The sequence below is a fragment of the Eretmochelys imbricata genome, chromosome 6 (assembly GCF_965152235.1).
Source record: "Eretmochelys imbricata isolate rEreImb1 chromosome 6, rEreImb1.hap1, whole genome shotgun sequence".
Classification (NCBI taxonomy): domain Eukaryota; kingdom Metazoa; phylum Chordata; order Testudines; family Cheloniidae; genus Eretmochelys; species Eretmochelys imbricata.
In genome coordinates this window covers 34,567,636-34,590,086 of record NC_135577.1, presented here as the reverse complement: position 1 = coordinate 34,590,086, position 22,451 = coordinate 34,567,636, and the positions used below count along the sequence as shown (strand labels likewise).

At 41.6% G+C, this 22,451-nt stretch overlaps 1 protein-coding gene across 1 annotated transcript; it reads left to right on the top strand.

Annotated features, from left to right (window-relative positions):
• Positions 1-6,987: 6,987 nt before the first annotated feature.
• Positions 6,988-21,761, top strand: TMEM9B (TMEM9 domain family member B). The gene is made up of 5 exons (XM_077818389.1): positions 6,988-7,151; positions 10,671-10,762; positions 14,482-14,590; positions 15,742-15,876; positions 20,636-21,761. Exons 1-5 carry the CDS (start codon positions 7,080-7,082, stop codon positions 20,789-20,791), a joined length of 564 nt encoding a protein of 187 aa, XP_077674515.1. The 5' UTR covers positions 6,988-7,079; the 3' UTR covers positions 20,792-21,761.
• Positions 21,762-22,451: the final 690 nt, after the last annotated feature.

The following is a 22,451-nucleotide window of genomic DNA, read 5'->3' as shown; positions in this document are numbered from 1 at the left end:
CATTTTTTGTTAATTGGAAGAAGATGATGGGGATGAGTCTCATTCAGAGTACAGCTGTCAGATGTAATGAAGCAGTCAGAAGGAAATTCACAGGGCACTGTTTTGTAGATTGTTGTCATGGAAACACAGAGCAACTAGGGCATCTGTGGTATTATCACCTGCTTCTGCATGAACTCTGGCAGTGTGATGACATAAAATCAATACTGTATAGCAATATTAGGACAGTCAGCTATTAAAGATCTTTTATCAGAGATTTAGTTTGGACTAAAATCCAAGAGCCAGAACCTCAGCAGGAGTTAAATTGATGTAGTTCTATTGATTTCAATGCTTCTAAACTGACTTTACACCAGCTGAGGATCTGGCCTCATGTTTTAGAGGCAATGGCTTCAGTACAAAATACCTAGTAAAACAAGAACTTCATTTAAACTTTCTTAAAGAAAAAAATTCCAAAAGCAACTATTTAGTTTGCTTGTTTAAAACAGACAACAATGTATCACCAATTAAGTAATCCTCTATCTCCATTTACTACTTGCTTTTTTTAATGTTATTTTGTATAGATGCATATTACTTTAGAAACACACACTGGGCAACCTCAATAGGAGCAGGATTTAGCACACCATAATATTAATATCTCACTGAGGTACACAAGCTAAGAATAGGAAATACTGCAGTAAAGGCAATACTGTGGTCACACAGTACTTTAGTTCACCTTGCATTATACAGAATTTGGTGTCCTATGTACGTAGTCTACATTCTCCCTGCAAATACATGAGCAGCTTTTTTTTTTTTTTTTCCACTTCTTTGTGACATCCCTGCATGCTTTTCAGGATAGAATTTGACTGTTATAGTAAAAATTACTTGGTAGTGTAATTGCTGGGGCAAATATGAGTAGTGAGAAGAATTGCTACCCAGATAAAGACAAATGTAAAGAGGTCCTATTGTGGCAGTTATAAAATAGAGAATAGTGTAGCGTGAAAAAAATATCTATTTCCACAAAAGAACTTTATCATTTTACCACAAATGATACCCAAAGAAATCAAATGTAGTTGAGGAGTCACAAGTTGGGAAAGGTTGGAAAATGATGGGTCTTGGATTGGTTAAGGGCAAAACTCAATGAACAGTCTGTAAGTGTTCATCTTCGATTGCCATCTGTCAATGGAAGTAAATTCTTCCTCATTTAGGCTGCCATATGGAATGCAATCATGTTTCTGCTGAAGACTCAATCCTGCTAGGCCAAAGGTGGGCAAACTGTGGCCCGCAGGACCATCCTACCCTGCCCCTGAGTTCCTGGCCCAGGAGGCTAGCCTCTGGCCCCTCCCCCGCTGTTCCCCCTCCCACGCAGCCACACTGCCACATGGGCAGCGGGGCTGTGAGCTCCTGCCGCTCTGAGCAGCATGGTAAGGGGGCAGCGGCGCACGTGGTGGTGGGGGGGTTGGGTAGGAGGTCCCGGGGGGCAGTCAGGGGACAGGGAGCAGGGTGTGGTTGGATGGGGCAGAGGTTCTGGGATGGTTGGGGAACAGGGTGGGTTGGATAGGATGTGGGAGTCCCGGGGGCTCTGTCAGGGGGCAGGGGTGTAGATAGGTTGCGGCAGTCAGGGGACAGACAGCCGGGGGGGTAGGATCCTGGGGAGGGGGGTCCCAGGAGGGGGCGGTCAGGGGACAAGGAGCCAGGGGGAGGGGTTGGATGGGTCGGAGTTTCTGAGGGGGGCAGTCAGGGGGCGGGAAGTGGGAGGGGGCGGAGGCCAGGCTGTTTGGGGGGCACAGCCTTCCCTACCTGGCCCTCCATACAGTTTCACACTCCAGTGTGGCCCTCGGGCCAAAAAGTTTGCCCATCCCTTTGCTAGGCGCTGAGCATGTTTTCATCTCAGTGAAGTTGCCTGGGACATGAGGGTGCTCAGATCCTTGCAACAGGCACTTAACATGCACCTTGGAAGAACAGGTCTCTAGCCGGCAATATAAGAAAATGGAGTTTACGCAGAGAGGAGTTCAAGCAAGGTGAGATCATTGATTAAAGCTACTCCCCTTAGGAAAGGCAACAAGCTTGAAAATATTGATGCTGAAATTTACTGCAAAAACAAATGTCTTTTGCAATTTCTGCTTTGTTGCTTTTACTATAACGTTTTATTGTTTTTATGAATGTTATGGCAGAGAGTTGAATAAGATAAATATTATTAACCAAGGCTAACACTGGTTAGAACAGATTCATAGTGCTTTCAGCCTAAGCTCTGACTGAAATATCCAACAGAAGTAATGAATTTCCAGGAAGGATGTGGAGATAGCAGGGGGAGAAAAGATTCACTAGAATAATTCTGGTGGCCCTGTGAAATGAAGCATGAGATGATGAGAAAACTATTGTTAGAAGATGCAGTTCATTATGCTGCAGGGAGTGAGATTAGAATCTTAGATTTACAGGCTAGGAGGTGCTAGCTGAAGACCTCCTTTCACCTACATCTATAGTTCCCTGTACTTACAGCACAGTTGGTTACTTATTGAAGGAAAGGGCATACACTAGTAGTTGTGCTGTTAAGTGAATCGCATAGGTCACTAATCCAGATCGTACCTTGTCCACTGTATCCCTCAATAGCTTGTTGAAATTTTGGGCTAGTTGGTGGTAATGCTATGCTTTATCATGAGAGGATACAAAATTACCTTGGAATAATGGAGATAGACCATGGACATCATCCGATAAGATAGGGAAGAGCTGATACATACAGCTCTGCACGGATACAAAAGCTGTATCCGCATCCAATCTGCAAATGTGGTCTATGGATATATAACGGATAGCCGCAGATTTGCAGGGCTCTATTGATACTTTTGAACTGAAGAGTATGCTGGATGTAAAGCTCCCTCGGCACCTCATGCCATCTGATTCAGGTAATAAATAAAATAATACACACAAATGCATACGCACAGTCTGCTTGTCTAGTTCCATGCCCTTTCCATATACATATGTTCATCGGGATGAAAGGCACATCATATATAGAATTTCCTTTATCATAGACATCACTGAACTCATCCTTCCTACTTCATTTGCTATATATTTCAAAAAGATGAGGTGGATATGTTAGAGCAGAATAACAGCTCACCGTGTCCTGAACCAGTCAGATCTATGGCAGTGACCAGAGTTCAAGGGGTGAAACTGCACCACCAATCTCTAATAAGGTATCAACAACAGAATGTATTCAAATGAATGCTGCTAACCAATTTGCTGAAATGCATTTCTTGTAATCCTAGAACAATTCAGATGTGTAGCTAATTGCTACCCCCATATCTTTCCTAATTAAAGCCTGCTGTACTGAGAAGGATGTATAATTCTGTTGACTTTACTTTTTAACTGCAAAGATGGGGCTTTCCACAATGTATTTTTTTCCCCTCTGAAAATGCCAGTTGTCCTTGTACTGGCAAGCACAACAAATGTGTTTATGTTTCATTCTATTTGCTTGCTTATTCCTAGCTGACTCTTTTATTATGAATACGTATACAAAAGAGAGCTTCTCAGCATAGAAAAGGGATGGAGGCTGGCAACATTTGAAAGCATGTAGACGAAATTGATATAAAAAGGTGACAGTGTGCAGCAACAGGAAAGCATCATAATGTAACTGATTAAAATCAGGGTAGAAACTATCTACCCTGCCTGTCCTGAGGTGTAGCCACTGAGACAGATTGCCTATTCAATGGTGGAATGTGAGTCCTATACCATAACAATGCCTGATAAAGACTAACAGACACGATATTATTACTGCAGGTATTTTTAAACTTCTGTACCTGTAAAGTACTGTTGATCATATCTGGTCCAATCCAGCACAACAAGAGGGAGTAGAGACACTGCCCAGTGCATTGTTTGCTACAGGAATCATGTGTGCCTGGGAAGGATTATCTTGTTCAGGGGCTTGATCCAAAGCCTAGTGAAGTCAGTAAGAATCATTTCATTGCTGACAATGGGATTTGGATCAGGTCCCTGAACAGAAGCAGTATGCACTTCTGACTAGTTCTTCAGTCAACTGCAAGTATGTACAGTGCTCTGAAAATGTTAAGCTCTATATAAATGTAAAGTATCATATTATTTATTTCTTGGCTGAGAGGTTAGAAATATTCCCCTAAACCATAGATCCTTTTGGGATGTGGTATGTGGGCCACGTTAACCTGCCTTTTTCCTTGTGCTCTCTTGAATGCTATGATGAGATCCTGCCATCTATTGCACAGGGAGGAGAGGCTCACTACACCCTCCTCCACTTCCTCTTGTGTGCCAGTGAAGTAAAGGGTAGGATTTAGCCCTGTATCAGAGTTCTGAGATGGAACCTATGAATTTTTACAAAATTATTTGGAAGATTTAAAGAGAGTCATTGTTCAATCCATACTGAAATTGCTCAGAGTGATCATATGTCTAAGGGAATCCAATATGACAGGAGCTATGAAAATATAAAATGACTATATAAAATTCACCATATACATTGATTACCAAAACTGATTTCAAAGTTAGAGACTGACAAGTAACTCTAACCTTATTATGCTCAAATAAATTTGTTAGTCTCTAAGGTGCCACAAGTACTCCTTTTCTTTTTGCGAATACAGACTAACACGGCTGCGACTCTGAAACCTTAATAACATGCAGACTTGAATAATAAAAATATTTGTGCTGTCCAGTAAAGCAAATGAAGATAGAATTCTCTATCCCATTGACTTAAAAGAGGAGTTTACCGGGGTAAAGACTGAATATGATTTGGCCCTAGATTTGCACTGCTGTGTAAACTCCTGAAATACACATGCAGCAGACTAAGGTTATGCTCTACAGTTACATCCTTTAGGGCTCTATACAGAAAATATCTTCAACCTTTCTGGAACACTATGTACATGAACGTTAGCAGCAAATGGGGCTGTAATGGCCAGGGTAATATTTTCTTTGTCTTAGTTTAGTGCAATATTGCTACTACGTTCCCTGTATATGCACAGGTTTTTTTTATACTGATTTAACTATACTGGTTTAGGATTCACTATAGTAGAGCTGATCTACAATATATTTTTGTACCAGTCTCAGGTACAAAATATTTTTGGGGAAAAACATTATTTTTAAAGTACAGGAACTAACTTCTGTGCTTCCTGTTGTTTTTCTGCTTATTAAATAACTTCCTTTGGTGGATAGCATAACCAAAAAAAAAAAAAAACCAAAGTATAAATAGCAAACAAATTGTATAATATTTTCAGAAAAGAATTAACTATTCTAAGTGTGAAGAACTCCATTTCATGGAGCAGTAGCTTGTTGCTAACAACCTCAACTTTCCTCAATAGATGTCACTAGATTGCAAGGTATTTCCAAGATGAGGTAAGAGGGCACAGAAGAATGTTGACTAGAGCTGGGCAAAATTTTTGGACACTTGTTTTTTTTGTTGTTTTTTTGCTGAAAAATGAAGTTTTGGGTCGAGTTAAACATTTCATTAATCTGCACCCCTTCCCAGAGCTGTCAACCCCATGCCCCAGCCCGGAGCCGCCTCCTGCACTCTGAACCACTCATTTCTGGCCCCACCCTGGAGCCTGCAGGCCCAGCTGCAGCCCTCACCTCCTCCCGCGCTCCAATCCCCTGCCCCAGTCTGGTGAAAGTGAGTGTGTGTGTTGGGGGAGAGCGAGCAACAGAGGGAGGGGGATGAAGCTAGCGGGGGCAGGGCAAGGGTGTTCGGGTTTTGTGAGATTAGAAAGTTGTCAATCTTATAGACTGTAGAGCAGGGGTGGGCAAACTTTTTGGCCCAAGGGCCACATCTGGGTATGGAAATTGTATGGCAGGCCATGAATGCTCATGAAATTGGGGGTTGGGGTGCAGGAGGGGCTGAGGGTTCTGTCTGGGGTTGCGGGCTCTGGGGTGGGACCAGAAATGAGGAGTTCAGGGTGTGGCAGGGGGCTCCAGGCTGGGGCAGGGATGTGAGGGAGGGGGTGATGGCTTCGGCTTGGGGTACAGGCTCTGGGGTGGGGCTGGGGATGAGGGGTTGGGGGTGCAAGAGGGTCCTCCAGGCTGGGACCAAGGGGTTTAGAGGGTGGGAGGGGAATAGGGGTTGGGGTGTGAGAGGGAATCAGGGGTCAGGCTCCAGGTGGTGCTTGCTTCAAGCAGCTCCCGGAAGCAGTGGCATATCCTCCCTCCGGCTCCTATGCAGAGGATTGGCCAGACAGCTCTGCGCGCTGCTCCATTTGCAGGCACCGCCCCTGCAGCTCCCATTCACCATGGCTCCCGGTCAATGGCAGCTGCGGAGCCCCATGGCTGATCCTATGCATAGTAGCTGGAGGGCGGACATGCCGCTGCTTCCAGGAGCTGCGCAGAGCTACAGCGCGGGGCAAGCCCCCAGCTGGAGCGGCAAAGCAGAGCAAGCCCCGGACCCCACTCTCCCGCAGGAGCTCAAGGGCTGGATTAAAACATCTGGACGGCCGGCTGTGGCCCCCGGGCCATAGTTTGCCGACCCCTGCTGCAGAGCAACTTTACAAAGGGAACCCCTGCAATGCCTGGCACGCTGGCAGTGTATAAGTACTGCTTTAAAAGGAAGCGTCTGATACATTGCTTTAAAACAAAAACCACGCTCTGGATAAGGGATCACTTTAGTCACCATGTCTTGGAATCAACTCTAGGGAAGAAGGTGGCACCTATTTGACAGTCTATGCCAGTACCCTACAATGTTTAGGACAGGAAGTGAAGAAGGAAATAGCTAGTGGAAGCTGTGCGCTCACGGGGGGGGGGCCCTCTGGCGGGGTGTGGGGGGGGCGGCCAAGGGCCAGGCCCCTCAGGGGGCTTCTGAAAGGCAGGATCTGTCGCTGCCCTGCCAGGGTCCCACCCCTGTGGCGGGTGACCCGGGAAGGCCGCAGGGCGGCTCTCCAACCCCGCCCCGCTTGTTCCGCCCGGAACGTTGTGGTGAGTGCACCGAGCCCCCCCCACCCCCGGAACCCGCGAACGGAGCCGCAGCTCCCCGGGGGCGCATTAGCCAGAGGACTGGCTGTCACGAGACGCCAGCCCGTAGCGGAAGTAGGAAGCGATGGTAGCGCAGCTCCGAGCTGGGCCTCGGGGGTTGCTCTAGCGGCCGTAAGGAGCCGGGCCCGGAGTCCGACATGGCGGCGTGCGCGCGGCTCTGCTCGCTGCTGGCCCTGGCCGCGCTCGCGGGGCAGGTGACGGGGGTCAAGGTGAGCGGAGCGGGGGGTCTCCCGCCCGGCCGGGATCCCCCGCAGACGGTCCGTGGTTTCTGGCGGATTCCCCCGCGGAGCCGGGGCCAGACTCCCTTCCCCCCACTGCTGGCCCCAGAGCGGCCCCCCTTCCCCTGCAGACCCTCCTCAATAGACTCCCCCGCCCGCCTGGGGCCCTCAGAGCTGCTGCCGCCCAGCAGGTCCCTGCCCCGGGAGCCGGGTGGGGGGCGCGGGCGCGGGCGGTGCGGTGAGAGGCGAGCGCGTGAAACGCTCAGCCCGGTGCCAGCGCGAGCCCGGGGAATACACGCGGGGGCTGTTGCCTAGTTCAGGCTCTTGCTGCCTCAGCGGGCTGGAGCTGGGCGTGGGGCTTAGGGCGAAGAGGTGAGACCTGCCCTGAAGAACTGGGCTCGGGCTTTGGAAAGCAGGGGCCGAAATACTTGGTTTGGTTTTCAGGAGTTAATGGGCCCTCCTCAGCCTTGTTGAAGATCGGGCCACTTAGAATCATAGAATATCAGGGTTGGAAGGGACCTCAGGAGGTCATCTAGTCCAACCCCCTGCTCAAAGCAGGACCAATCCCCAACTTTTGCCCCAGATCCCAAATGGCCCCCTCGAGGATTGAACTCACAACCCTGGGTTTAGTAGGCCAATGCTCAAACCACTGAGCTATCCCTCCCCTCTCTATTTGTCTATATAGCTATATCTATATATAAAAAATCACTAGGACTACACACATGTTAGGCAGATGCTTAAGTACCTTGCCAAACCAGGGCTTGGGAACCTGATCTTGCATTATTGAAGTCAATAGGTCTTTGCCATTAGTTTCAATGTGTTTGAGATTAGGCCCTTAATGAGGGGAATGAAGAAAGAGAGGAGCTCTCTAGCTTCAATATATGTCTATATGACTATTGTAGAGCGGAGGGGAAGTGATTTTCAAAAAGCACAAAGGGGAATTATGTGCCTAATTCCCATTGACAACCAGTGGAACCTGGGCACCTAGAGGAGCTTTCTGCCTTCAAAAAATCTCCCTGAGAGTTCTGAGCAAGTAATACATAGCCAGAAAAAATACTCATTCACGTTCTTCTTTTTTTGTGTCATCCCCTGTACACTTAATTCAGCCCTGTAAAAACAAGTTGCCAGTAAATATTCTGTTGGGTTCACCTCCAGACCCCCATCCTCACTACATACAGGATATTTTATTTATGGCAAAGTGAAGACTGTAGAGCCAAAAAAAAAAACCAAAAAAAACCCCCTCTCTTTGTTTCAGCAGCAAGTCTTCACTAAAAGACACTTTTTTCTCATTAACACTTGTGGGAGTTGCCAGCTAGACAGCACTAGAACCTGAAATCCTCTATTGGTCTACCAAACCAACACAGTGCAAGTAGTAGTGACGCAAGTTTCATCACACAGTTCCATACAGTTCTTGCTCCTACCCTATCCTTGTGCGGCCTTATTTTCTTCTTTGTTCTCACCTTATCAGAAATAATAAATACTACTTGAACTTTGATCTGGAAGTTCTACCTCTGGGGTAGCAGAATTGTTATATGCCCATTCAGTCCTAAGTATCTCCTATAAGATATCTATTAGTGCACTTACTTAGCAGCCTCACTTTAGGCTCCTGTTTTTGGAAATCAAGGCCTTGGCTTGTCATACGAAGTAATTGGGGGGGGGGCGGAGCCAAAATCTTGAGTTAGGATGTTATTTTGAAAGGTGACTTCTTACTTCAAGCATGTAAAAATATCTGCCTGGGGGTGAGTTTATGGACAGTTGGGGTTTATTGAATTGAATGTTTTAGGGCATCCATGAATATGCATGATTCACTCCATCTTTAATAAATTTTGATATAAGAAACCACATGAACCCTCTTTTCCCACTACCCCTCTCAAAATTCTTGATTATTGCATTTTATGTGGCTTTTCCTCAGTCACCCTTAAGGTCCAGCTCTTTATTTGTGCTCTCTTATTATTGAATTACTCAACTTCTCATTGAAGTTTTTGGCACCCATCTCCTTCACTATCTGTCAGAAGTTTGCCTTAGTTTACTTAATCTGTCAGTATCCTTCAAGTCCCATATCATCTGAACTGTGTTTTTGTATGGTTACGTGGGTAATGCACTCATAAACCAGGGTAAATTTGAATCTTAATTTTTATTAAACCAACATAGCTTGCTCTAGGGACAGAAGGCTGGGTCAGTGTGAAGAGAAGTTTTCTTTGGCAGAGGACCACTGCCTGCTAATTGACGTAAGCGAGGGATTAAGAACATAAGAATGGCCATACTGGGTCAGACCAAAGGTCCATCAAGCCCAGTATCCTGTCCTCTGACAGTGGCCAATGGCAGGTGCCCCAAAGGGAATGAACAGACAGGTTATCATCAACTGATCCATCCCCTGTCGCTCATTCCCAACTTCTGGCAAACAGAGGCTAGTGACACCATTCCTGCCCATCCTGGCTAATAGCCATTGATGGACCTATCCTCCATGATAGGTCCATCAATTTTGAACCCCATTATAGTATTGACCTTCACAACACTCTCTGGCAATTTGTTCCACAGGTTAACAGTGCATTGCGTGAAAAAATACTTTCTGGTGTTTGTTTTAAACCTACCTATTAATTTCATTTGGTGACCCTTGTTCTTGTGTTATGAGAAGGAGTAAATAACACTTCGTTATTTACTTTCTCTGTACCACTCATGATTTTATAGACCACTATCATATCCCCCCTTAGTCGCCTCTTTTCAAAGCTGAAAAGTCCCAGTCTTATTAATCTCTCCTTATACGGAAGACGTTCTATACCCCTAATAATTTTTGTTGCCTTTTTCTGAACCTTTTCCAATTCCAATATATCTTTTTTGAGATGGGGCGACCACATCTGCATGCAGTATTTAAGGTGTGGGTGTACCATGGATTTATATAGAGGCAATATGATATTTTCTGTCTTATCATCTATCCCTTTTTTGATGATTCCCAATCTTCTGTTCACTTTTTTGACTGCCGCTGCACATTGAGTGGATGATTTCAGAGAACTATATACAATGACACAATGAATCTCTTTCTTGAGTGGTAACAACGAACTTAGACCCCATCACTGTATATGTATAGTTAGTAATCCATGTTCTCTGGTCTGTATCTGAACATGTACATGCTCAGACAAACAGATACATGGGTCTCATTACCAGAGTAAGAGCCTATATTTGTTTTCCTGGTTGAAGGGTCTTGGGAAAACCTGAACTAAGATATGAGGAATTTGTTGTGCACACCGTATCAGATTTAGGAGGTGACTTTAGCTTATTCAGCCAAGAAACTAAACTTGTGGGCTTTCAGCTGGTAGACAAGCTGATTCTTCTTCACTGTCTGTAGACTGCTAATATTTCTTACATTTAAGAAAAATTGGTGATTAAGACAGGTTGCAATGGACATATGTTTGTAGTATAGTATATAATATGTATTGCATCAACTATATGCTTTTGTAGAAGACTTTTTGATAGTTGATAGCAATTTGTTCTAAGCATGTGTTTTCTTTACAGAATTCTGAGGATGTCCGATGTAAATGTATATGTCCTCCTTACAAAGATCATCCTGGCAATATTTACAACAAAAATGTTTCACAGAAAGACTGGTGAGTTTATGGAGTTCAGAAATTAGAAGGTGTATTCTCATTAGGGTTATATTGTACTTCAGTGGGTCACCCTTCATTAATGATTACGTAAGGGATAGTTATTTCTTTTGTTGTGGTGTGGGGAGAAATGTTATCCCAAATATTAGTAGTTGATGCTCTCACTCTTCAGAGTGTTCGCCTATAGCAAGGGACAAGGCCTCAAACCTTTTCTTCCTGCTCTGGTTTTTTTTTGGAGGGGGGAAGGGGAAGTCATAATTTAGTTTGGCTTCTTGGAATTGTTTTTAGAATGTGAAGAAAAAGCATAGTCATAAGTCTGGGAGTTGGGAGATCTGATTTCTGTTCTATTCTGAATTTGTTGTGTTACGTGGGTTCTGCATGCCTGAACCTTCTCGTGTGTGCAGTGGAGGAAAAGTAAAAAGTCTTTTGAGGCCTAATTCATTTCTGTAAAGTGCTTTGTAATCCGTGGATGGACTATCCTGTAGAAGTGCAAAGTATTCATTAGTGACATATTGGCCTTACCTTTTATCTATGTTTAAGAGACCTAGAGACCTCTGAGCATGATGGGAAGCCACAAATTAATAGTTCAATCCTGCAAATGCTTTCATATCTGAGAATTTCCATTGAAATCAGTGGAACCTATCATAGGAGTAGAATTATTCATGTACGTGTCTGCAGGATTGGAGTTTAATTTATTAAATCACTCACTCTCACCGGGGACACACACACACACAAGGTTTGGTAGAACCTACATATTGTATATTTGAAGCTAAATTAATGTCATGAACATTATTTGAGTATAAAATGTTTGATCTAGTTAAGGCCATTATTTTATTCCAAATTATTAAGTTTGTCACAGTAGAAATAATGTCATGGTGCAGTGATGAAACAGATTGAGACTATCTCAATTGCAGCACGCTTACGTGCTTAATCTAGGTTCTAGCAGAAGGCCTGCTGCTCCTATTTTGTTAGGTAGACATTTTCCCTGAATTCAGCTGGAGCAGAGTTGAACCTAAGGTTCCTTACTATTGTCATTAACTGAAGGAAAAATCAGCTTTGAAGACTTGAACAATAAATTGTATGTGGAGAAAAACTGGTATATAAAGGATCTTGGATAACCTGCTCTCCAGCTTTTAAATGTCATCTTGTAATCATGCTTGAGATGGACCATTTGAGAACAGTTTATGGTTTTGTGGGCTTCTTTTGAAATGTCTTGATGCTATTTCAAATTCCTGATTTACTTTTTCAGAGGAGTATGATGGCTGCAGAGTGCATTCATGTGTAATAAAGCAGGGATCTTAGTGCTGTACAGCTGGCCTCTTCTGCATCTGCATGAGTTAGTTTTATTGCTGAATAGGACAGTGATAGACTGCATTCACTTGATATTTAGCTCAGTTAGTTACATTGTACTGAAGAACCAGATCAATTTTTAATGTGCCTGTATAAGTTATTCACCATATAGTGGCCGCTTACAATTGGATTATCCAGTTATTAAATTAGATTTTATATCCAGTGTGGTGTCTGTAATGTGAAGATAATGAACTTCCCATTAGGGAGACTTGTCAGGGTTTTTATTCACACTATTTTTCCTGGTTCAGACTTTGGACATGATCCTGCAAAGTGCTGATGTCAGTATGAGTTGAGGGTATTTTGACCTCACCAAAAGTGCTCACAGCTTTGTGGGGTCAGGCCCATAACTATCGTAGACCGTTCAGCCCTGATGACTAATGCAGTAGGCTGGCATAAGGGATGTTTGAATTTAATAGTTGAATACACTGTGCTCTCAGATATCAGTAAAATGTTAACCCTTTTGAAGGAAGTGTATTTGAATGGGTTATAGTGCCCAAGAGACTGATCAAAGTGGTATAGCCATAGGTTGGCATTTAGTGGGGAGACGGAGGTGAGACACCTAACACTCTTCTGGCATAATGAGTAAGGCTATGATTTTTTCACAGAGGCCACATGTGACTTCCAGCAACCTCCATGACTTTAGCCAGGAGCTGCACATTCTCCCTGCTGCCTACAGAGCTGTGGGGTACCTCTGCTGCCTTGTGAGGGATCCCAGAGTTCCTGGCTGCTGGGGGGACCCCAGAGCTGAGCTCCCCATTTTGTGATGGATATTTTTTAGTAAAAGTCACGAACAGGTCACGGGGTTCCGTTAATTTTTCTTTATTGCCTGTGACCTGCCCGTGACTTTTATTAAAAATATCTGTGACAAAATCTTAGCCTTACTAATGAGTATACATTTTATGTATAGAAACCTCCCTCCTGTCTAGTCTGTCTTGCACGCAAGGAAACTCCCTTAACAATTCAATTCTATTGATTTTCGTAACTTCAAGCCATAAAAATACTGTTCACAGCAGTCATAGTTTGGAATGTTTAACTAATCAATTAGATTTGCTTCTGAATGATACTTCTGTAACATTGATATCTTTCCTTCATATTTTTGTGACTGTGTTCAACACACAATGATATTCTCTTTTCAATGTCCTTGTTAGCTGTAAATGAGGATGAAAGGTGGACCTGAGGAATTAAACAAAAATGTGTTGTACTTTGGCTACAATTCTATCAAAATCCTCATGTGCTAAAGTTAGTGCATAGCTTTTACAGGAATCTGTAAACAACACTTAGGCGTGCTTTTGACGGCACATTAAGTCTAAGATTTGCTGATACTGATATTTGAAACATTTATAATCTAATAGAATGGAAGCAACTTCATATTTCTGCCCATATAAGTATACTTCGTGGGTAACACGTTTTAATTTGATTTTGGATTTTAATATTGCAAGTAGCTGGTAGTTACTCCTGCCTTGCCATGATATCTGTCAACGTACACCTTGTCCATCCCTTAAATTCCGAGTTTGCTTTCATCATTTAAAAAAAAAAAAAAGTAAATTCAACCCTTCTAATTTCTTTCCTTGATTCTATTGAGTGTTGATACCCTGCTCTTGAACTTTCCTTGTGTATTGTTTAAGGCCAAAAATCAGTGAAGCAAATGTCCTGTGCTCCATTCTTGTTTTTGAGATGTGGAGAAAACTAATGGAAACGCTAACCTGTGGGGAAAGTGAGGTCTGTTGCACTATTAACTGTAGCATCTTAATGTCTATTTCTCAATGTTTGAATAGACCAGTGCCCAGCCTTATTACACAGGAGGGCCACATAAACCTAAGCACAACTTTGTATGGGTCAGATAGATTCTACATATTTTAATAAGATTGAAAGTCACCTGTATTGAATTATATTTTAAGTTCATATGTATTTAGATAGGTTGTTTCTGTGCACAGTCTTGTCTATTTACACACTTGCGTAAACTAAAATAATGCAAACAGGACGATAAAACGCTAATGAATCGGACAGGAATCTATTGTGTTCAAGCAGGCTCTGGGCCTTATGAAATGCTCTAGTGGGCAGTAGATTGGGCACCCCTGGAATAGACAATCTATATTAGTTTTAATAAGAACTTTCTAGCTGGCTAACTAAGTTGGAGCAGCTGAGTCGCTGTGTAATTCATCTCATTTAAGTAAATTCATTGTTGAAAAGTTAAAATCTGAAAAAGTTAAATCTTGACCTTTTCTAGGTATTAGATATTTCTAACTCTTAATCAAAGATCAATTCCTCTTGCCCCTTGCTGTGGAATTGGCATGTGTTCAGAGCAGAGGGAACTGTCTAAGTAGTGGAGTAAAATCAACCAAACTGACTCTAAGCTGTTTTTCTTTTTCCAGTGATTGTCTTCATGTGGTTGAGCCTATGCCCATCCCTGGACCTGATGTGGAGGCATACTGCTTACGTTGTGAATGCAAGTACGAAGAGAGAAGCTCTGTCACAATTAAAGTAAATATGTCATTCCACTGCTGTATAGTAAACATTTCAGCCAGTTAATAAATGAACCACCTTTTATAACTGTATTCTTAAAAACAAAGCATTCTGAGTGCTCTAGAGGCATTATAATAATTAAATCACCTAAACTCTCACCTAAACTCAGAATAGCAATAGTACTAATAGTTAAAGCTGAATCATCAGGCTTAAAGGGACTCTATTAAATAGCTTAGTCTCAAAATTTGCCATTCCTGACAGTTGCTAAGGGGGATTCATGTTTTTCTAAGCATTCTGGGTATTTTTATCAGTTTATGTGCTTAGTATCTTTCTCACCCTTTCCCCCTTCTTTGCTCGGTCCCTTGTTACTTAGATGCATATTTTGCTAGCTTGGCAGACACAGTTGGCTAACTATTCTCAGTTATGCTCAAAGTGATGCTATGCCCACAAAAACCATATCAGCCATGTTAGCTTTAATGGGTGAATTTCATAAAAATGAGCTCAAGTTTGGGCAGGCAACCAGGTCTCTGTCTGCCTTTTTCATCCCTTTGCTGCTCTCCCTCTCCTGTGCCTGTTTTTGGCCATCTTGGAAGATCAGCTTATGGAGAAAGTTTTTAAAGTGGATTTTGAAGCATAGATTTTACATTTTGTTATGCATTGAAACAGCCCCCACCCCCATTGACATTATCCAGTTAATAATCACTGTGGGTTTCTTGTCCAAACCCAAGATAACTGAATGGAGACAAACAAGCTTGACTGCAAAGAGAACCCCCTGAATCACCAGCCCACAGCTGAAACTGAATGTTAGTCTTATTTTGAGATGGGATTTTTCTCACCACTCTTTTGCAGAGAAGGAGCTTGAGCTCTCAAGAAAGACTAGTTAAGAGGAAATTTTGTCTTAAACTGTGGACTTCCTTTCTCTTTGTTATTCACTCTAAACACAATATTATTTGAATCTGTGTCTGTGGCTTAATTTCTTGAGGTTGTTTGTTTAATTTAGAGACGTTGTCAAGGTTAATAAGGTGTAAAGCAGATCTACTGACTGATTTACAGGCATTTTGTGTGTCTTGTTGTTCCTTTGCTCGACTGTCTGCCCTGTTCTTGAGAGTATTATGTGGAGTAAGTACTCAGCAACAGTGAAAACTGTGCTTACGTTTTACTGCATGCAGGTTACAATCATAATCTATTTATCCATCTTGGGCCTGCTGCTGCTGTACATGGTGTACCTTACATTGGTAGAACCTATACTGAAGAGACGTCTCTTTGGACATTCACAGCTAATTCAAAGTGATGAAGACATTGGGGTAAGTGCACTTGAATGAATGCAGTTGAACTCTTCCTTATGAAGGTTTTTCAATGGCAAAATAGCCCTCTTTTTCGAGGGGAGTGGTGGTAATCTTCACTGTTGCAGAAAGTTGTGTGGTCTCTCCAAGACCATTTCTTCACTTCCAATATGTCCACCCCATAAACAGGTGGATAGCAAGTTCAGGAGCCAGGGATTACCATTTTCTCCCCCGAACCTAGATTACGGAGTAGTCCCCCTTTCTCAGAGTGGTCAAAGGATGGAAAGAATAAGAAATAAAATTTTCCTTACAGGGCTAAATGCTGCATTCCACCTCATAAGGGTTGCTGTATTTTAGGTGGATCAGTGCAATTGTAAGGGGAAAATCTAAATAATAAATATATGAAGAGGTGTAGTCCTCCCTTGCTACTTCAACTTAAGTTGGTTGACATTATTTTAAAAAAAAAAAAAGTTCTAGCAGTGAAATATTGTCATGAGGGGACATTTTATTTCAGTTAAGTCTTATTCTTATAATTAGTTTCCTGCATGTGATGAGAATAGGTTCCATAAGATCCAGAGCAAACTGTTTCAAGAGGTCTACTTGCACTATGGAAATGGACCATTGGTAAGATGTATGAGTAGACATTTCCCATGTTTGGACCAGTTTGTTTATTAATGTAGACAAGACAAAACTGTCTTCAGCATCATAATGAGAAGGGTGTTTAAGACCGGAAACATGGTGCTGAAAATAATGGGGGATTTTGTCCTGGCTAAATTAGCGAATAAACAGTTCGTACCAGTTGAGTGGGGTAAGGGAGGATTATGTTACAGACAGCCGTTGCTGGCTTGGGTCATTTTTTATGTTGTAGAGAGACTTACAGAATATTTATTAAAATAGAGAGATGACAATGCATTATAACTAATCAGTTTTACAAAGCTGATGGTCTGTTGTTTGCTATGTAGAGATGTCTGAACAAAGTAATGTAGATATGCTAGTCTAGGGTGACATGGCTGTGAAGCCATTATAGTCACCTGTTACCTTGACTGAACTGACTTATTACATTGATAGTGAAGCACTTCACAAAAATATAAGCCAAACTCTCTCAGGGGAAGTTTGCTGAAACAATGTGAAAAATCAAGAACTTACGTTTGCAATCTAAGAATTTATTAAGTATGTAAGGTTCCTAATCCATGCTTACAAGTAACTGCTAAATATACAAAACAATTTATCAAGTCTAGAAAATACACTCGTGTATTTACCATATTGTATAACCAAGCAACATTAGCAGTAGAGTTAAAGCACATTTTGAGCATAGTATAACTTTAGCAGACCTTAAACAAAAAAAAAGCAAACCAATAAAGAGGTGAATTTCAGTTTGCTTTATCTAAGTCTGCCAGCAGCTGTGACCACTTACTGTCCAGTTTAGTGTGGTGGTGGTGTTTTTTAAAATAAACTAGGAAACAGAATAAAGAGATTAAAAGTGCTTGTTATGCCATTAAAACATGACCCTTAAGAATATTGTCATTATTGCTTCAAAGTAAATAGTAAGTTAACAATGCAGCAACACTAAAAGGTGTCACACAATCTTAGGGAACTCATAGCCATTTTGTTTACAGTGAAACAAAATGATGATATCTTTATTTACAAAGTCTATTTAAAAACCCAGCAGTATTGTGTAGCTGTCACTTTAATAGCTTTAAATCCATAGCAACTTTGGGCAGTAGTCAAACCCTAATGGATCAGACTTGGTTTACACTCATGCTCTGCATTTTTATTTGCAAGGTGCATGAGAAACTCGCTTCCATCATATTTAGTATGGTGATTTGAACACTTTTTAATATGGAAAGACTTATCGTCATCCTGTGTAAACCGAGAATTAGATCACTTAGAATTCTGTCATCTTAGTCTACTATCTTCATCAGCCATCTGGATGAAAAGTAATCTCATTCTTAAAAGATGTAAACAATTATAAATATTTCCATTCTGGAAACATAACTACAATCTCAACATTAAACACTTACATTCACCTGATACTTAATCATGAAAACAATCAAATACTTCACAAGTATTATTAAAATCTTTAAACTATTTTATCTAAATCATAAGAGGATCAGCACCAGCCCTCTTACAGATTTCAAGGCCAGAAGGGACCATTGTGATCATCTAGTTTGACATCCCGTGCACAAGAATTTCTTGCTGTGAGTTTGGGATGGTCATTACTTATATGTGGTCCAGCAGTGTAAATTTTAACTCAAGGCAGTAAAAACACGCTTCAGACCAACACATTTATACATCATCTGTTCCTGTATTTTCCCTCTTCCTTTTTGAAGCAACATTTAATATGAAAAAAATACTTCGTATGAGCGTTGTGGCATACCTAATTGTAGTATAAAACTGTCTGGTAACTTATGCCATGATTTCTGACAGTATGAAACTTTCACAGCTGTGTATGTGGGGTTTGAAATATGCCTGACTACCTAGGTTAGATACTAAAGCTGTTTAGTATTTGTTTACTGCAGTTTGACTGTTATAACGTAATGCAGAGCTAGAATCTAAGGCCCTGATTCTGCATGGCCCTCTATGTGGTCAGACTCCATTGAAGTCAGCAGAGTTTTGGATGGACCAAGGAGTCCATCTATGCAGATGTCACAGCAAGTCTGGGGCAGAAAATAGTATTTTCTTTCAGGGAGGGATTTTCAGAAGTGCTCAGCATAAATCTACCTCTGCTCCCGTTAAAGTCAGTGGTAAGAGTTAAGGCACCACTGAGTGCCTTTGCAACTAGCACTCTGAAGCAGAATCGTATTTCAGGAGTTTTAAAAATGCAAAATGGGCCACAGACAATAAGAAGTTTTCTGCACCATAATTACTGTAGGCAGCACTCCATCTTTGCTCTCCCCGAGACCTGTAACCTGGGTGTCATCTTCAGCTAGGTCCCAATCTAGATTTATGTCAGAATCTTGCAGCTTCTTCCTGATTAACATTTCTAAAATCTGGCCTTACTTCTCCATCCACATAGCTAAAACCCTTGTCCAAGCTTTCATCTCCTGTCTTAACTACTGCAATGTCGTCTTCTTTGGCCTTGACAAATGGTCCTGCTTATATCCTTCAGAACGCTGCAAAGATAATTTTCCTCATTCCTGGCTTTGACTACGTTGCCGCTCTCTTTTCATCCCTCCACTGGCTCCCCCTTCTCTGTCACATCAAACATAAACTACTTGTCTTAACTTTCAAAGCCCTTTGCAGCTTATCCTGCACTATACCTATGATCTCATCTCTATCAACTGTCAGCTCTTGCCTTCAGTCGGCCAGTCTTCATCTCCATCTTGCTAAACTTTTGAACGAGCACTTTTGTGCTTTCTCCTGTGCTGGGAGTGGATGGGAAGTGCTTCCAGGGAACGTCTACAAAGCCACCTCCTCTGTCCTCCTTTGAATTCCTCCATAAAACTCTCCTTTGCTATGTTTACAAAAAAGTGAAGTTAACAAGCTGCTGTGCTGAGACCCTCTATCATGCTAACTAGTATTTTCTAATCTTCCTTGTGCTCCCCAACTGGCCCATCTGTGTCTACCTACTGTCTCTTGTCTAATACTTAGATTGTAAACTCTTTGGGGCAGGGAATGTCTTTTTGTTCTGTGTTTTGTACAGTGCCTAGCACAGTGTGGTCTTGGTCTATGACTGGGGCTCTGAGGTACTACCTTAATACAAATAATTAATAATCCATTTAAGGGAGAGGTGTATTGCTGATCACGGAGTTGCTGTACTCGACATCATGTCACAAATAAAATAACCACTTCTGAAAACCTTTTTGCAGTAAAACAAGGCAAGGTATAGAAATACACAAGCTTCAACATTGAATCTCCTTTGCTGTGTTAGCACAGTGCATAGTTTATAATGGTGGTTTTTCATCTGAAACACATCATATACATGACCTTTTCCAATGTAGTTTTTAAAACATAATTTTCTTTGTCCAAAACATTTTGGGAGCCAAATAAAAGGTTCTGTTCCAAATGTCTTTGTTTATAACTTGGGACTTTTTTCCAGTAAATAAATCCAGCTTTGCAGATACTGTTAGAAAAGGGACAGCGTAAATGCTAAACAAACACTCAGTTGTTCAGCTCTTCGTCACTTAAACAGCTGTATTTACATGTAGCAGTGGGTTTGGTTTAGTGACAGTAAACATCAGTGTTTTGGTATTATAGGGCATCTTTGTGTAACTATCCAAAATTGCTTTACGGTAACAGGTTAAAATCTGGTAGCGTGCTGGCTAAGCAAAGACGCGGGCTCCTCAGTTCAATTTTAAATTGAAGTACCAGCATGAAAACAAATGGGAGCGTCCAAGTGTCTTAGTCAACAATTTCAGGCTTCATGTTCAAACAGGTGCTAATGTATGTAAAGCTGTGTGCATGTTACTTTTGAATACGTAGTGGTGCTCTTACCTACAAAGTCAGCATGGGCCTACTCCCATTGAACTCAGTGGATAAATTCCCATTGACTTCACTGGTGTAGGATCAGCTTCCATATGATCATTACTTATTACTCGAGACACTGACCATATGAAAGCTACTGCAGAACATAACACTAAATTGTTTTATATAAGAAATCCACAGAAATTATTTTCTATAAAATGTTGAAGTGTACAGTCTATATTCAGCTAAAGCTTGTTTTGCACACAAAGCTGCCTGGCAAGTTTGAACAACTTCTTTTATCCAGAAGAATATTGTAATTAACAGTAGTTACGCAGTGAAATTGCTGAAATATAAATACTACTTTCTGCAATTGCAGGATCACCAACCTTTTGCAAATGCTCACGATGTGCTGGCTCGATCCCGGAGTCGTGCTAATGTGTTGAACAAAGTGGAGTACGCCCAGCAACGTTGGAAGCTACAGGTCCAAGAGCAGCGCAAATCTGTCTTTGACCGTCACGTTGTGCTCAGTTAATTGATGTCTAATTCAATGTTGACCAGAAGAAAGTAAAAGGGACTAAAGGAAAGAGCTGACTTATGTCTTCCTGATTCTACCACTTTTGAATGGTTTGTTATGGGCAGCAAAAAAATGTTAACTTTGTAAGAATGTTCTGGAGTGGAAGCTATCAAAAATAAACAGCAAAGTTAATTAGCCAAAAGATAATTCTTTACATTTTTTTAAATGGCATTTACTAATAAAACTAAAAAAAACAACTTACTCTGAGGTATCTTTGGATGTAACTGGTACCTTATTTATTATGACTAAGATTTTTTAAATGTAACTCATACGGTTTAAAAAGCACCAGAGAGCATACTCTGTAACAAAAGATCAGTTATAATACACTAATCACTTTACTCAGTGAACTTTTTTGTCAATATTCTTGGTTTTTCTCCTTGTTTAATGCGATGTACTGGAAATCTAAATCTTGCTGTGTAGTTTTCCTATCTGACATTGGCCAGTTGTGTTCATCGTTTGGTTTCTTGCACTGCTACTTTGAAGATGTTAGTATAGCAGCTGACTGTTGCAAACTTAAGGCAAAACTTAAATGGACAATGACTTTTGGTGAGAAGCTGCACACTTAAGGTGCTGTGATGTAGATAAACTAATGCAGTGCATATTAAGACAGCGCTTTACTCTTTTGCTTTGATCACTTAGTATATTGTATGTGCTACCTACAGATCTCTTCCCTGTCTCTTCATGGATAAAGTCTCAGGAGTTAGTGTATGATAAAGTATATATTTAAAAAATAAACTCTGTATTTGTCTGGGTTGATGGTATAAGGCATATACTCTCCAGCATCTTCTGTCATCTTGGGAGTTAGGTGTATTTTTTAACTGTGATGCTGTACTCATCCCTCTAAGATATACAGCTACTGAATAACTATCTTTCATATATCCTCTTTGGAATGGAACAATTAAAGATTATCATGATTTTTGAAAAATCCTATTTGCAGTCTCTGTATTTCATCATTTCTCTCCCTCATCACACTGCATGTAAATTTCATATTTAAAATAATTTTGCCAAATGTGCCTAAGATTACAAATGATGTGCATTGTTTGTAAATGTTCAATGCTTGGGTGATGGAAAGGACAGCTCAGAAAACTGCTAATATACAGAGTGCCTCAAACCTCTGATTCAAATCCAGACCCAGGCAGTAGTGGCTGCAAGTTATCACCCATCTGAGGGCTCTGTTCTGTGTAAAATTAGCTGGCCTCAGTCCAATTTCTAGTGAGAGTTCACATAAAATCCCCATTTATTATTGCCTGGCACTTCTCTTGGCATTTTAAACAGCAAGGTGGAGGACTGAATGGGCATAGAAGCTTAAACTGGCTGTTGCACCTAGAGCTAGTCCATCCATATTAGCATTTGAGACACTAGCAGGGCCATATAAGGACGCTTGCACTGCCCTTACCCTTCACAGATAAGTAGAGCATGGCAGTCTTTTGTTGTTTCAGCACGAGTACTAACTTCACAAAAGCAGAAACTCTTCAGTACTAGCAGAATCATAAGCGGTATTTTAAAAAAACCCAAATCCCAGCAACATGATGTAGCCACTAACCAATTGAAGGTTAACACCAGTGGGCTGACAGTACAAGTAATCAAAGTTCAGGAACTACCATCTCCCCACCCCCCC

Coding starts and splice junctions, on each gene's coding strand:
- TMEM9B (XM_077818389.1), top strand. CDS start 7,080: ATGGCGGCGTGCGCGCGGCTCTGCTCGCTGCTGGCCCTGGCCGCGCTC. Junction 14,591..15,741: donor GAAGCTCTGTCACAATTAAA/GTAAATATGTCA, acceptor TACTGCATGCAG/GTTACAATCATAATCTATTT. Junction 15,877..20,635: donor AAAGTGATGAAGACATTGGG/GTAAGTGCACTT, acceptor CTGCAATTGCAG/GATCACCAACCTTTTGCAAA.